General features: G+C 38.1%; 1 protein-coding gene across 3 annotated transcripts in view; it reads right to left on the reverse strand.

The window, feature by feature from the left end:
- The window catches only part of GRM1 (glutamate metabotropic receptor 1), a 177,277-nt gene that overhangs the window by 42,148 nt on the left and 118,084 nt on the right, over window positions 1-17,045 (reverse strand). For all 3 annotated transcript variants that reach the window (XM_030447171.1, XM_030447173.1, XM_030447172.1), the window contains exon 4: window positions 801-1,047. In XM_030447171.1, the coding sequence (XP_030303031.1) occupies window positions 801-1,047 (247 nt within the window). The remainder of the gene's footprint in view (window positions 1-800; window positions 1,048-17,045) is intronic.

Genomic DNA, 17,045 nt, shown 5'->3' on the forward strand with positions numbered 1-17,045 from the left:
CTTAAAATAGCTGGAGAGAGACTCCAGAACTAAAGGAAAAGATTTTTATCAGATGAATCCCATGTGAGAAATAAAGATGACATCCATGTTTATAAAGTTGCTGTCTCTCCCATTGCTCTGGTACATACTGTGTCTGCTAGGGAGGGGCAAACAGCCACCTCAGGTGTAATTTATCAGACCCCAAATGAGTGAAATCTTCTGGAAGGAAAATATTTGTCCTGCTCTACTCTGACCTATCTTTAAACCCTGGTATGGATAATCTTATTTGGAATGAAACAAGTTAAGGAAAGCACACAGGAGATCAGTGAGCAGAACTAAATAGTCTCTGGCAAGGATGCAGTGCTCTGCCCCGGGGGAACTTGGAACAGCAGGGCTCTGGTTGGAAAAGGATGTGGTCTACAGCCCTACCTTCAAAACCTTAGCAAGCAAATGCTTCATTAAGTTCCAATTACTCTTATTAGGCTTGTCACATATAAATACCCCAGTGCTGAGCCCCAGTGGTACCACAGACACCAAAAGTCTGTGAGATACAAGTTTTGCCCTCTCCTGAAACACTAGAAATTTTAGAGGCTGTACTGTAGTTCTTGTGCCAGTATGTGATGTAGCTATCAATATATTGTGCTTCCAGTGTTATTCCTGCCTATTGGTAAAACTAATCCAGATAACTCTATTTATGTCTCAGAGTGTGCACACTGTATGCTTCAGCAAACAGCCAAAGAACTCCATCTCCATCATCAAACCTGGCAGCACTCCCACTTCCCAACAGCTGGTTTAATTATCTGAGGTGAATGTCCCTTTACCTTCCAGGGGCATCTCCCTTTTCATCAAACCAAACTTCTTCTCCAGAAACACCGATGAATGAGGATTTGAGGAGGAAATCCAAGAGCTTCCTGCCATCAATTGGCTTCATAGCATCACACAGCCCGACATGTCCAGGGCAAAGGGAATGATGCATATTCTGTAGCCCATGAGCCATAGCATATATAGCATTGATGACAAATCCCATTTTACTGTCCTGCACATAATTTTCTTCTAGGCTCTCGTTACCTATAATAGCAAGAAAAAAGTTTTGTTATAAAGAAAGAGAAAATAACAAGAAAATGTGAAAAAACCCATGAGATATAAAAAGAGGTTTTCTTGTATCTCTTATAAAGCTTCAGAGGCATAAAGCAAAGTGCCAGCCAGGGATTTTAATTAAATTTAATAAAAACAATCAAACAAACCAAAAAAAACCAGATGAACCCTTTTTTCTACCAGAAACCTTTAACTCACTGAAAGTGAAATGCCTCATGAGAGATAATCAGTTTAATCAAATTGTCAGCTTTAATTTGTTATTTTTGGAATTTTTGCTTGTCATCTCCCAATGCAATTTCAAGATTGGTTAAATGGCCCAGGATCAGAGTGATGCATTTCAGCTAGAACAATTTTTAAAAGCAATTTTCTTGCAAATTTGACTTTTTGTCATCTTTGATGATTTGATATTTTATTATTAAATGTCATGTTTATGAGGGCCAAGATAGCAATGTCTCTTTCAGTTTTAATAGGCAAACAAACTAAATGAGCCTAACTCCCCAAGATATCAGAACTAATCATTTTAGCTACAAATAGTAGTAGATATGCCAACTTGGGATTGTTAGGGAAAGATAAGACACTAAGAGGCTTTTTAAGTAATAGCAGCATGAGCAGACGTTGAAACCTCTGTCCATTGATCAGAAACAGTGTGGCAGTGAAGGTTTTCCCCACACCTCAGTTTTAGGTCTGATTGGCTGATGTTCAGAAACTGCCAGAGTGGGAACTTTGTTGGGACTCTTGCTGGGTCCTGGGCTGTTCCCCCACTTCCAATCCTGATCTGGGGCATTCTGCCAGTGCTGACCCAGAGTCACAGTGGACCTGACTGCAGGAGTGTGAGGGAGCTGGAAGAAAGATACATCCCTGTTTTGTTTCCTTTCCCCTGAGTCATTCTATCACAATATGCTGCAAACTGCAAGATGCTTTTATCTGTAGACCTCCCACATTACTCAGTGTTTAACAGGCATTTGCAAACCACTCTGTGTTACTTTGTCTAAGCAACACCTTGTCTGAGCTTGGGAAGTAGGATGTGTGAGAGACTAGGTGTTAACTGACACTTCTCAAATCCAGGTTGGAGAAGATAGTTGTTATTTTAATATGAAAAAAAAATATATATATACATGGTCACTGAAAATTCCGAGTTAAAAAACAGTTCTTTCCACTGATGTAGGTAAGTGGAAATAGAGTCAAATCAACTCATGAAGACCATCCTTACTTTTGTCCTTGGAAAAGGCTCTGGTTTGGTAGTTCCCAGCTCACTTGCTCTACAACTCAGAAATGTCAGCTAGGGATTCATTAGGCTGACAGACATCCCAAATCAGGTATGCCTAGGTTTCTATCTCTGAGTCTGCCATGCACAGGACATTCATTGCAACTGGGCAAGCAAAGTCTTGCTTCAGTAAATGTTTACCGGATGAACAGAACATAGGAAATGGTTGTGATGGTGAATTTAAAAAGCTTTGTGACAATAGCATAATCTGATTAAATTCATTAATGTTCACCTCTCACTGCCATCTATTACCCATCAGCACCACCGACCAAGGAGCAGCTGAAGAAATATTTCCCAGAGGCAATATGGCAACATATCTGTCACTTTCTTTGCAGGAGAATGATCATAGCTCCCATTCAAATTGCATGAAACCAACACTACTCAGAATCATGTTCAGAAGGACAGAAAGAATAAAAGCCTTATATGTAAGCTGAGAAAATGCCTGCCCAGGGAAGAAAAGAGCATGCCAGTTCATGCACCCTCACCTAGGTACTGCATATAGGATGCACAGTGTGGTTTAGACATCTCTTGTCTGATTATGGTAATGTGCTCCATGTGTTATCTCTAGGTGTGTGTTATCTGCTAATAAACCCCTAGGATTAACACACTGATTCTGCCTGCTTGTAGGTACAACAGGAATGTGTTCTCCATCCCTGTGTGAAAGAGCAGTGGAAAGCCACTGAGTTCATCATGGCAGTCTTCTTTCTTCTGAAGCCTCTAGGCAGTCTCAGAAGAGGTCACAAAATGACTGATAGGGCACAGAAGTCATTGTCAAGTGTTTTCTCTCTGAGAGTTTATCTCGGATACATCCTTAAATTTTCAATTAGTAAAAAAATAAACAATAAAAAACCAACCAAACAAAACAAAACCCAACCAACAAACCAAAAACCCATAAACATCAAAGAGTCATAGAATCATCAAGATTGGAAAAGACTTCAGTGACACTTGCAGGAAATAATAATAATAGCATCTGTACATCCATAGATGTTTCCTAAGGCAAGCATTCACATCACAGCTGGAGGTAGAAAACTAAATGTAACAGAATTTGCCAATGTGTTAAAAGGAGGACATTTCCCTCAAGTATGTATTAACTCAAAAAGGCACGCATTTTATTCCTCTTTTTTAAAAAAATATATACTTATATATACACACTTTCAAAGAGAATAAATATTTGATGGTGAGAGGATTCATTTTTGATTAATTAGAAGTGAACATCTAGCTTAAGGTGAGCACACAGTCCCACAGTGTGTAAAGGTGACTGCCTTAATATCACGTGTAGATACAAATGTACTGTAGTGGAAAGCAACATGCAAAGCATCATATGGTAATGAATTTTCTACAGATCAGTAATATAAACATCCCTATGTGTAAATATATTTTAAATCCAGCCAGAGAACTCATGCTTCACTTAAACTTTACTTCCTGCAGTCAAAGTCTATTTTATTTCATTTTCATAATTAGAAGCTATTAATACACCTTTGCATTTGAGCCTGTAAAAACTCAGTTATGATGATCAGTAAGAAATGTGTGGATTTTTTAAAAGAAACAAAAAAATGTGATTATGTTCAACCATAGACAAAACAAAGTCAGTCAATGTTCAGTTAAGTTCTCATAGGACAGCTTTGCAATAAATGCAAGAACTATACCATTATGGGTATAGTTATGGGGCTCCTCCATGAAGTTGTGGTTTTTCTGTCTTTGAAATGTAACAAATGCCAAAGCAAAGCTCTGTAATATGAAACTTTTGTTTCCCTTCTCTTATCCTTTGGCAAAAATACCATTGATCTAAAAAGATTAATTTGAACACTAGCATTTATTAACATTAAAAATAGAAAAGTATTTTGTTAGATTTCTTATTTGTTTATTTTTTATTTTAGGGACCTTAACTTTCAATAAGCAAAGAAAAACTGTAAGCCAATGAGTAATGGATTAATTGAAGTCATTCAAATTAGGCCGTTACTTTTCTGATTGACCTTGAAGAATTCAGGCGTCCTAAATTTCATACTTCCTAATTTTTTTTCATTAGATGCAATGCAAATCTTACTTTAATAATTTCATTTTAGCTGTTCCTCTATACTTTGGGTAATTTTTTCTTACTACAGTTTTGGTTTTAGTCATCATTTCTGTCAGCTAATCTTAAAGCTGAAAAATATATAGTACCGAAACAACAACAAAAAACCCAATAAAACAGTCAAAACACCTCAAACCAAACAAAACCCAAACACCACACGCTGGCTGTATGCAACTGAGAAATTCTCCCAACTCTGATACAAATAAGTGGAGGGGACAAAAGAGAGGACAGACCAAAACATCATAAAAATCACTGAGTTTTCCCTTCTACTATAAAGTGCCTTATATCTAGCTAGGTACTTAGAAGTACATGAGAGCAAATATAAAGAAAGCATGAATTTAGTGTAGTGCCTTTGCTGTGAAGTACTTGTGGTGCCAACAGTGTTCTTACGAGCAGATACTCATTGAAACCCTACTTGACAAACTGAAATTGAGCAAAACTATACTGTCAGAATTATGTCCAGAAATGAGTTAACTTTCATCTATAAAGATAGAAAAAGTCTATGTTAAATATTCAGTAAGAAATTAATCACAAAGGATTACTTATTTGCAGTCCTCAGAAAGGCTAGGGCAAGAAAGAATTTGGGGTGGAAAGACGTTTGAAAACATTTTGGTTGGAAAATCTGATCAAGGCCTAGCCAGTTGGTAAAGTTTGAACAAACACACACATTTGATAAAGAACACAGTCTGCTCACCAATGACTCTTGATTAGAATTAAAAGCCAAAATCTGAATAAGATTTTTATAAAGCCTTATGTTTCATCTTCAAGAGTCAAGTAGCTTTATGGTTTTTTACTGTCATCTACTGAATATTTGACATCACATAAAAAGAGATTTTGTTGTTTTGGTCAGGTTGGCAACTATTATGAGCACTATCATCTTTTCTGTGGGTCTTACAGAAGTCTGGAGGTCTTAGAAACAGTACATACTATGTCCTTTATATTTTATCAGTCCTTCCTGGGATTGATATATTTCATGTGTAGACCATATGAGATTTGGCTTTATTGTGAGTTAAAACATGGTGATAGTTATATTCAATGAGTGCTCATATAAGAAAAAAAAATTCTGAAAACACAATCAGGGCCAGATTTCACTGGGAATATGACATTAAAGAATTCTCCCATACTTGGACTTCATGTGTGATAACTTGGCAAAAAGCTGTGCCAGAGTGTAGAGAACTCACCCCATAAAATGCCAGGGGGGTAGAGCAGCAATTGCACCATGAACATGCAGAACAACAGCCAGGCTTGAGGCAATTCTACATTTCTGTTTTGTCACCAGTTCCTTGAAATATTAGCTATTTACTAATAGCTAATCCTCTGGATAACCCTGCCAAATTAGGATTTTATTAAATCATTTTTGCAATGAGCTTAATTTGTTTAAACCCATTTGTGGTTACTGGTTCATATATTTTATTAATAGTGCCAGTTAACTCCCTCTTAAATTCCATTTATAACATCTCATATCCTCAAACAACAAAGATAACAACATAATTATTTAATAAATTTCATTTTAAGGCACTGCAAAATGAAAAACACAGATTATAATGTCTCTAAACATAATTAGTATAACAAGGGTGTGCTCAAAACCTGTGCACTAATTGGCTTTTTCTCTTCATATAACAATCTTAATAATAAGTGCCTTCTGTTCATTCAAATTTTAAGGCTGAATGAAATCCTTACTTCTTGATTGTATAAAGACAACTTTTGTTCATACCACTGCCCTCATTAAGCCCAAGTGTAAGCCACAGGTAACAAGTCAGATTAGTAAAAGTCACTTATTCTGTATGAAAACATCTAAACACCCTTCTCCCTGCTCATGGCAGGGGGCTTGGACTACAAGGCTTAAAGGTCCCTTCCAACTCAAACTTTTCTGTGATTCTGCTCTATGACTTTTTTCAGCCTGCAATGATACACAGCTACAAGAATTTCTCAAGTCATGTTTTTAGAAGTAACTGCCTGTTTTCCAGGTAGTTCCAGCTGTAGCTGACTGCCTATAAGGGGAAGGCCAGGAAATGTTACCTGGTGACCAGAACAACCATTTGTTGATCAGGGTTGCTGACTTCACTTATGGGCTGTTTCAATGATCTTGCTGTCTCTAGGTGCAAGCTGATGTGACATTAAACAGTTCACAAAAAAAAAAATGCTTTGATTTTTTGTTTCACCAAGCCAAAAGAAGGTTAGGAAAACCAGGGTTTATTTCAATCTCAATTAGAAAATGTATTTTAATTTTCCTGAGACAGAATTATAAGTTGAAAAAATTGTCACAGACCATATTTAATGTTTCATTTGCTGTACAACAAATAACCCTCTCAGGATATTGTTTCTTGCATGGTTTCTACTCACAGGAAACCAATTACACTGTTTTCCAACAAAAGTGGACCATGCTTACAATAGTTACCCCTTAACTTCCTATATTTATGTCTAAAACTTTGCAGCAAGGGTGCCAGTTCCAGAGGCAGCTAAATATTCTGAAAGACATAAGAGATAGGACATACAGGGAAGATGGTGAAAGAGCTCTCAAAAAGACACAAAAACAGGTAACTTGGTTCCCATTATATGTGAACTATTTGTTTGACTGGGGTGAGGAAGGATGTAACATTTAAGAAAAGGGATCTTTCCTTAACTGCTTCCTGAGCATCATGTCACCAGGCTACAGAAAATAGTGCAGCACTCCCTACAAAACAACAAATTGCTCTGCCCTTCAGCAGGAAGAGAGGAAACAGAACTTTCACTGGGGCTCCTAAAAGGAGGGAATATCTTACAATACCTGGGTTCTGTGCCAGATTTCAAACACACCGATAAACACTTGACATCTTACAGTGCTCATGAAGCAATAAATGGAGTTCACAGGGCTGCAGACTTCCTTTTCAGGATTTCATTAAATGAGACAGGTTTCACTTCCATTGTTCAAATGATTTTTATTTCCCCAAGCAGAGAGATTAATTTCACGCAATTATATTTGGTGTATTATTTCCCTGAAAACCTAGGATACAACTACGTTTACCAGTTGAGATACCCTGCTTTCTTTTTTTTTTTTTTTTTTTTTTTCCTGAACAAAGGAAAACATGTAAGTCTCCCAGATACTACTGATTTATTACATTTGGTGAACCTTGCTCTTCAGTTGGAATTAACATACTCTTATTCTTGATTAAAACTACAGACATGAAAGCTATTCAAAAGCTGGGCATTCAGAAGCAGCTCCTTTAAAACGTGCACTAGAATTCTCATTAATGGGATGCTGATTGCTGCAGCATTTGTATGCAATAGGTTATTTGTTTTCATTAGCAAAGTTGGTCATATAACTAACGAACCTTCTTCTAGAATAAATTTGACAGTGAATTTAAAAGGGCTTGGATTTTTGTGGGCTTTTCTGGGTTTTTTTCTATTTACTTTTACCATCATATCTTTGACAGATGTCAACTCAATGGCCTAAAAAAACCCAAACATTAATTCAGCCATCAAATCACAGGTTCTCCTTCATTTCAGTTGTCTAATACCTTAACTTTACAAGATTAGTCCCCTTTTTAGGTATACTATGCACCACCAGTGTCCTCAGGTTCCTTGCCTGGTTTTGGGAGGAAGACGCATTACTCTCCAGCGTCTGAAAATAAATGTCTTCCTTTTGTCTCTCCCTGTGTGGCAGAAGCAATGGGGAAAAATTTTAATTAAATTTACTTTCTTGGTTCTCCATATTATGTTATGTAAGCACATTAGGTCTTTAAGAGCTTAGTGTCAAAGAATGAGGCTGCCATACACAAATATGACAGTACCACTGCGAAGGTGAAATATTATGGGGAGAAATGACTGCACAAGCTGCTGACTCACTCATTAATCAGATGCAGGGAGAGTCTCAGAGTCACCAAGCCCTGGGCAGAAGAAAGAGGACTGAGCAGTGCTGCCAGCCCTATGCCAAGGCTGCACTCAGAGGTCCAGCCCATCCACTGTGTGACTTGGGAGCAAAACAAAACTCAATTGACCTCTGCTCCTATGTTTCCCAGTCTGCGAACTTTGCTTAGCAGACACAAGAATCTGAAGCTCACTTTTTCTCCCCGTCCTTTCTGCCTCTCCCTGTGGGCATTCAGACTCTCACACAAGCATATGACTCCAGGAAAAGCAGATTTCAGACGTAAACACCAAGTGACAATGTACATAATTCATGCTTACAGTACGGGAGATGACGAAGATGTGTTCAAATGCGCCTGTGCTCAAGAGAGCAGAGAGCTTTCCTCTTGCATCTCCTTTCTAGTGACGCAAAGGAGGTCATCAGGGGATGAGAAGACCAACATTTCCCAGGGGCTGGATGCAGCTTCCAGTGAATGTGGAGATTGGACATGCATGATGTTTGTGCATGACAGTGCTGGAGAGAGCAGGCAGAGCACCTCCTGGGGAGTTATTATATAGTCATAAGCACTCCTGGCTCATGTGCAGTGCTGCAGCCTCTCCCTATCTTTGGAAGAGGCTAGTGGGAAGCTGGAAGTCTTTGCAGCAGCAGGAAGCATGGTTTTGTCATCACTGTGTCACTAGAGTGGAAGTGAGGTGAGTGCAAAACAGGCCTGTGTTGGAAAAAAAGCTCCTTTTCCCTATCTCCATAACTCTGTGTTGCCTGCTCTACCTCTTATATTGACTAGCAACAACAAAAAAAGGACTCAAAGTGAAATACAATGTACCACCTAAGAGCCAAGATGACAGCACAGCCATCTGAGTGCCAGCCACCCCAGAAGAGGGGTGTCTCTTCCTTCACTAGGCTGCCCAGAGCAAGGAGGAGCTCTGTGCTATCACAGGTTTGCAGTCTATACAGACTGTCTCCATCATACATTTGTTTTTCCTACCAGTAATTGCTGAAAAAAAATTATCACAGAGGTCAAAAGTTGCAAGAATACACGTCCACAGAAATTCATAGCAACAGGAAAAAGAGGGTGAAACTGGACAGCCAGATGAGAGCTTTCTCTGCAAGTTAATCTATATGGCATGTGCTGTTAAACGGAAGTCTGGAGAGATCCACTTACAGCAGATGGCTTGACAGAAGTTAATCAGCCTAATAAAGCATCTAAGAAGGCTGACATTATGGCCTGAAGACTCTACTTCTTCCCACTAGGGTAAAATTCTTCATAAGGAATTTTACCTAAGAAAAAATCCTGTGGTTTATGGCCTTATGAGGATGATTTGCTGGGATTCTTGCTCCTCAAAAGAAACCTGCAAGCTGGTTTTTGAAACCTCTTCCACACAAATTCACTAGTATAACATCACAAAGGCTTGGCAGGAAATTTTAGCATTGCTTCTCTGTGTTCCTAGCTTTCTTAGTGGAATGATCGTGATGAAATAGCTCTGCAGTGATGACTGTGGTTCAATGAAATAGAAACTGAAGGATATACAGAGTATAGCTCAGTGCAAGATAAAAAATAATCTAGATGCTTTCAAATCAAAAATAAAAATCCACAAGTGATATTTGGATATGTCTTTGTTCAGCTTGAGAAACAGTTCACAGAATGTATGCCAGTAAAGCAACATGACCACAACCTGATGATAACGTTATAAGGTTATTGATAATCTCATTTCGGATATTATCTCAATTCCTGTCCTTTGGAATTAATAGACAAGAAAGCAAGAGAGGAAAATAACTGTCCCTGTTTGAGATAAATCTTGGAATTCCAGACAAAGAGAGTTTAGTATCAATTCACATGGTTTGAAAAGAAACATGACTTGTTATTTATGTGCTATTCTTTTTATAGCTACATTCATGTGCCAAACCGGGACTATGCATACAACTGGCATAATACAGATGAAATTATGAATATTCATTATTATGCACATTCTAGTGAAGACTTTGGAATTAACTCCACCAGGAAGACAGTAAGCTATAAAAGTTTCAAACCTACTTGATAATCATAAAATTTCAATGTTTGGCCTTTCTAACTTACAGCAAATCATCCCCAAATAAAATACCATGATCACCTAATAGAAGACTCATTGGACTGACTAGAAATCTGGCATGGAATGTCAGCACCTTATAAGTATCCACAGTCAAATACTCAAATATACTATTCAGGGCTTAAAACTAGAAATTAATAAAACTGCTTGTAATTCTGAACTTAGGGAATCCATCAAGTTAGAAAGAGTTTGGTTTTTCCTTAAAATCTATTCTAATTCTGATAGTTGGGACATAAAATTAAATTACATATTCATTCTAGAAGCAGACAGTATAGAAGATAATCTGAAGTGATGTCAGTTCCTTTCTTAGGGAGAGAGTAATTATTATGAGAGCTTGACAAAGAATTATCATGATTAATTTGTTTTTCTTAAAACCTGGACTGTATACAAACTGCCAGACCACAACATGCTCTATTATTTATTTGAAAATAGTACTTAACTTCTGCATCAAGACATTATTTCTCAATTTCTATTTTAATTACAAATTAATATTTCATATTATAAACAGAAATAAAATACATCAGCTGATTTTTTTGTTCCCTAATTGAACAGTTTGCACATACAATGAGTACAGACACTGATTTCAAATCCCCATATAGCATTTGAAATCCATCTAACAATTTCATTAGCCAACTAAACTTTAGTGCTGACAAAGGCATTTGAATGGCCAACCTCAGCATTTGCATTTAAAGGACATAGGCAGTAGCACAGTTATTTCACTGGAAGATTCATAACAGGGTGAATAAAGAGAGGAGCTTTTGCCCTGTCTGATCCTGGTTAGAAGCAATATTTTGATCTGGCATCACACTCCCCCAGTCCGTATTTATTCTTTTATTTCCTTTTCAAAGGAATTTCCTTTTAAAAAATATTTTCCCTTCTTTTCTCCTCTTCCTTTTCTTGGGAATAACAGCAACAGGGAATTTTGTACTCTTAATGTGCATCCTATACCTTCTTCTGTCACTCCCAGTTCAACAATAAGCTATCTCTGAGCCTGACTTTCAGACTCTGCAGAGTCCCACAGGTTCCAGTCCTCCCAAAGCCTTAGAGCTTCAGGCACACTATTTTATAATGTCATTGGTTATTGTCACAGAAACCTTGGCTGTGCCTACTTCTCTTGCTTTCTTTACAGCCTTCCTCCAGTACCAGCCTGGATCCTGACCCAGGCTCTCCAAGGACAGCATTCCACAGAACCCACTTCCTACATGATCGAAACACCTATGGAGAAACCATTACAAAGAAAGAAAAGCCAACTCTCAGCCTTCCCTTCCCCCTCAGATAACTGTGTAACCTTAAATATGTCCTTAAGTATGTTAAGGGCATATTTAGCACGACTATTTTTAACGAAGCTGTTATTTGGAACATGTCTAACAGATAATGAGTTGCTGCTGCTCTTACAAGAGACAGGAATGAACAAACTTAGAAATAATTTACAAATTTATAAAAATGTTTGCAGATTGTATGTTATTTGGCTAGCTTTAATCATGCTTTTCGCTCTTACTTGAAGAAATAAATAAATAAAAATTGAGTCAGATTCCCTTACAGATATCCTATTATAACAGATAATGACAGAACAATGAAAAGCATGGAAATAGGACTGATTAAATTCCAAGAGCTTTTCATGTTAAGCCTGAGACTTTATCTGAAAGAAGAAGGCAGAACTCAATAATTGTGCTGCAGCTTTCAGAACATTAACCACCTTAGATACCTAAATTAGGAAACTGAACACATATTCAGGCAGCTAATTAATTGACTTGATTAATACCTGAAATTCTGCAGCTTCTGTTGACTTCCATGGGAATCATGGGAGATCAGTACCCTTAAAAATCAGGCCAATTTATCTAGGTCTCACAGAATGCACTTTTGGAGGCTAATTTTGGGCATCTTCATCAGAAAATGCCCAAATCAGAGATCAGAGATGAGAATATGCAACCTTTGTATTAAACATAATATATAATACCACTGAATGGGTCACAGAAGTGAACACAAACCCAGCGTCAGTATGCATTAAATATTCAACACTTGCACAATACCCAAAACTATTAGTCAGGGTCTTTAGATCAGAGTGGAAAAATACGATGCAAATAATAAAATACACATATTCCTTAATCTACTCTCTCTGGAGATTTGTACTATCTGTCATGGTGATGGAGAAAATGGAACGAATAAGAACAAATCACTTGAACAGTTCTTTGTCCATTGGTCTAGACTTGTAAACATCTAAGTAGCAGCTCATGGTTTTCTGTGTATGGGAATGAGGATGTATGGGTTTCAGAATCCTCGCATGACAGTATAACACCCATTAGCCAGCTCTATTGGTTTGCTTTTTTTCTGTTATTATTATTCTAAAAGAACAAACCACTTCTTCCCCACTTCTGTTTTTCATGTCAAGGTGGCATTAAGAACACTGGCATTAGTTGCCTGAGGATAAATCAATATGAACACTAACATGGCTTGCTTCTGCAGAAGTATAGTTCCTTCCACATTTTTATTTTGCCAAACTTACTGTTGGTTTTGCATTGTGGTGGGGTTTTGGGTTTGATTTTTTCATGGTTTTATTTTTAAATTGACCATATTCTCAAACAAGAAACCTTCTATTTGAAGGACTAACCTCCTAGATCCACATGGTAATGTGCTGATGGGGTGGATTTTACATGTGAAATATAAAGAATTGCTGCATGGCCATGCAATGCAGCAGCTCTGCAGCATCTCTTACTTCCTGGGATCAAAAGCAGCTCCTGCAGCTGTCCTGGAGCTGTGCAGCAAAGTGGCATCAGCCATCCTAACTCATGCCTACCTGCACCATGTTATAATTTAACAGAGCCCACACACTGGTTTGGGTTTTTTTAAGTTAAGTGTACTTTTCAAGTGGTTTTAGGAAGATCCAGATTCTCCCTTGCAACCCTTGCAATATGCAATGCATTAATTGCAAACACACAGATTGCAAAGTTCCACTTTATTTTCCCCTTTACTGGACATAGGCCCAGAGATATGTTCAATTAGAGAATCACAGAAAAGATTCATTTTAAAGCTAAGCTAAGATTAGAAGCTTCTGAATGTCATCTGTATGAGGACAATGCATCACTGATTAGCAGAGAATTAGAGCTAAATGAATCAGAAGATAAAATAAGTGAGCCTAATCTTTATTCACACAAATTCAACAGAAAAACAAGTTGGATTCTTTCAGATGTGAAAGAATTTTAAAGCATTCTCTTTAGCACACCTCCTTTTTCCTGTGTGTAGCCAAATGTGACAATGCAGAAAAAAGGGCTATCCAGCCCAGCCAAACCTACACTACTGAAGTACTTGAGATCTCAAAAGAAAATGGGCCCTTGTGATATGATTGTTTAGACAGAAGAAACGTGGATAAAGAGGTAAACTTGCCTTTGTAGGATATAGACAGTAAACTGCACAGCATGACGTGTAGAGTATAGCTTTGGAGAGAACAGCCCTGATTTTTCATCTTCTCTGTAGAGTTAAACCTGAATCCAGAGTTAACGATTTGAAGTTTAGGTTCCCCCAAGGTTGCTCTCTTTGACACGAATCATTAAAATCTGAGCTGAAGGAAACATTTAGAAATACTGTTTCTCACACCTTGCTGTGCTGCGGTGTCACTCTCTGGTTCAGCCAGCAGCCCAGCCTGGTACCTGCTTTGTTATTTTTCTGAGTTATCTCAACACAAGCAGACTTCTGCACCTCCTCAGACCTCCAAGTACCAGTGGGAAAACAGAAGTTTATTCAGGAAGTGCTACTCTTTGGAGTACACATCTTCCATCAGATTATTCCCCCTATGGCTACCATTATTTTCAGTAGGAAAGTTAGTGGTTTGTATGGTTCAAGCTTTACTACTCAGATTTATAATGTATTGTTCTTTATGACACCCAAGATCTATCAAAAAGAACTCATTTTAAGAAATATATTGGCCATTTTTCAGAAAATATCATTGTGTGCAAAGGTTATCTCTAGGCTGCAGCTAGGAATGTGTGTTTGTGCCTACACGTTAGCCTCTACTTTATCTCCTTTGTACCTGTATTTATGGCATAATGCTGTCAGCAATGACAACCCTTAAAATTGCAAGATGAGTTGAAAAACTTTCCACCTACATGCAAATGAAGAGAGGGAAGATATGATCTAATAAAAGACCCAGAGGGATGAAAGAAGGCAGTTCAACTTGGTTTTAGTTACCTGTGTTATTTCATCTGGTTTACTTACTGATTTGGTTAAATGCTTTTATCTAGGCTGTCCCAGTGTGTGACCAGCATAAGCAATTTATATCTAGGAACAAGCCAAGTAATTTTGATGGTGTACTTTTGTCCTCACCGTGCTCCTGACAGAAGTTCAAAGCACCTGTGACAGCCTTAGCAGCCAGGAGTGTCCCTGACACTCTCCAGGCAAAGGAGATTGGAGCCCCAAGGAGGCACAAGGGGGAATGATTCATGTGCCCTGTTCCTTTGCAGCACCATTGGCTTACCCATGAAAGGGAGAAGGCTGAATATCAGAAGCCTACCCAAGGACTGGTTTAAGTCCAGAAGTAGAAACTTTGACTATTAAAACCCACAGTGAAAAATGTAGGTGCAAATATTAGATTCAGAAAACTTTTGTTATACCCTGCTATAATGTGGATATGTTCTGCAAACATCCTTCTATGCTGTTTTCAAAGGTATATTCATACTGCTTCTTGCCTTTCTTTGATGATGATCTCATTTTTTCATAGATCCCAAAAGAATAAAAATATTTATTGTTATTGTGTTTGATTGACAGCCTGGTTCAGAAAAACTTTTTTTTTTTTTAACTGAAAATATTAGATAAATGTAGCTGCTTTCTTCCTAACACAGGAATAAGGAGATAGAAGAAAATGAACAAAATCTCATCCATAGATAATGTCTTGTCAGAATAATTCATATGATTTGTCACAGATAAGCATATTGTTAATCTTCCATTTCTTTAAGCTTTAAAAGCTGCCTGCCTATAACTTTGTGTGGGAAATAAAATGAGACTACAGCCCTCCCTGCCTTTTCTGCTGTAAAAAGCCTTGCCTAAAAGGTGTAGCAACTGGAGTTCTTTCAGACTAGTTAATCCTAACAGGTTCATTCAAGGTACTCATGAAATGGTGATCAGTTGGGTAGTAATGGTGGCAAACACTTAAGGATTATTTTCAGAGAAATTTTAACTAGAGGCAAACAAGTCAAGATGGCTCCAGAAACACTGCAAAATGATTTGATTTAGTAGGTGGGGTATGACGTCCCCCAAATGTAACTATACTACTCCTGTACTTGAACTGGTGTGTTCATGTAACACTGCACTGCTCTTTGCATGTGTTGCTGTGAGGTCTCTGATATCTAAACATCTTCACCTTGATCTACATCTCTTACAGACTTGGCTATTACAAGCAAAGGGAATGATTCAAGGTCTTTACAATGACAGAATAATCTATATTCCCTGCAGCTTTTGTCTGGGGAAGTGTGACTCTGCATTATTCATACCAAAGCATAAATGCCTTTTCTGGAGTATTTAGCCTTTCTTACAGGATATTTCTTTTGCTATCATTATTATTTTCTGCCCATGATTTGAGATGCTATGAAGATTTATGACGGACATTCAGAACTACTTAGCTGTGATGAAAATTTATGTCATCTTTCTCAGTGAGTCTACTGATGCAGAAAGAAGATGGCAAAAAACCCCAAACTTCTTAGGACCAAATTTGACACAATATGGTGACTGTACAGATTCTTGGCAGGAGCAAAGGCAAGAAGCATCCTGTGCAGTATTGATAGCAGGACCAGTGACTGCAGCATGGGATTACCTCCCCACTTCCACTGCCCTTTACTTTGCACACATCAGAGTGCATCTGCAGTCTGCATACAGTGAACCCCCAGCACAGACAGACACTGTTAACCTGAAGCTCATTCAGCAGAAGACCATCAAGATGATCCCTTTGAGGACAGGCTGAAGGACTCAGGCTTGTTCAGCCTAGATAAAAGAGGAATGTGGACAAACCTTGCAGCACCCCCTTATACCCATGGGAGAGCTTATGGAGAGAAGAGAGACAGGTTCTTCATGGTGGGAGGATAACAGACAATGGGCATGAGTTGAAAAAAGAAAGGTTAAGACTGAGTATAACACAAAACTTCTTATTAAAGCATTGGAACAGGTTGTTGTGCCACCTTCATCCTTGAAGTTTTTCAGGGCCAAAATGAGTAAAGCCCTGAGCAACCTGGTTCGAACTCATACCTTACCTTGCTTTGAGCAGGGGGTTGGACATGAGTCTTGACATGAATTCCTTCCAGACTGAGTGACTCTGTGAATCTGTGACTCTAGCTGCACTCAGATTGATTGTTTGTTTGTAGTTCTCTTGGACCCAGACAGGAATTAGCAGATAAAGGAATACTTACAGCATGACCAATGCATGAGTAAGCATCCTACAGGGAAATCTGGAACAAAACCTCCTTTGGAGCAAAACAATTCTATGTTTCTTGCTCTTGTCTGCCACAAATAGGTTCACTTACAAATAATCCTTTTCCTCAAAGATCAATCGAATTGATGAATGAATCATGAATTGCCCACTTTTTTCCTCTTCGCTCTGTTGAAAAATGTTTTGTGCTGATTGCCTGCCAATGCATTTTGTTGTCCCTGCAGATCAACTGCTGTGAGAATAATCTGATGTTTGCATCAGTTCCATAACCAATTTCATAACTGTCTCTTGTGGTGCAG

This window comes from Calypte anna, chromosome 3 (assembly GCF_003957555.1).
Source record: "Calypte anna isolate BGI_N300 chromosome 3, bCalAnn1_v1.p, whole genome shotgun sequence".
In the NCBI taxonomy this organism is placed as follows: Eukaryota; Metazoa; Chordata; class Aves; order Apodiformes; family Trochilidae; genus Calypte; species Calypte anna.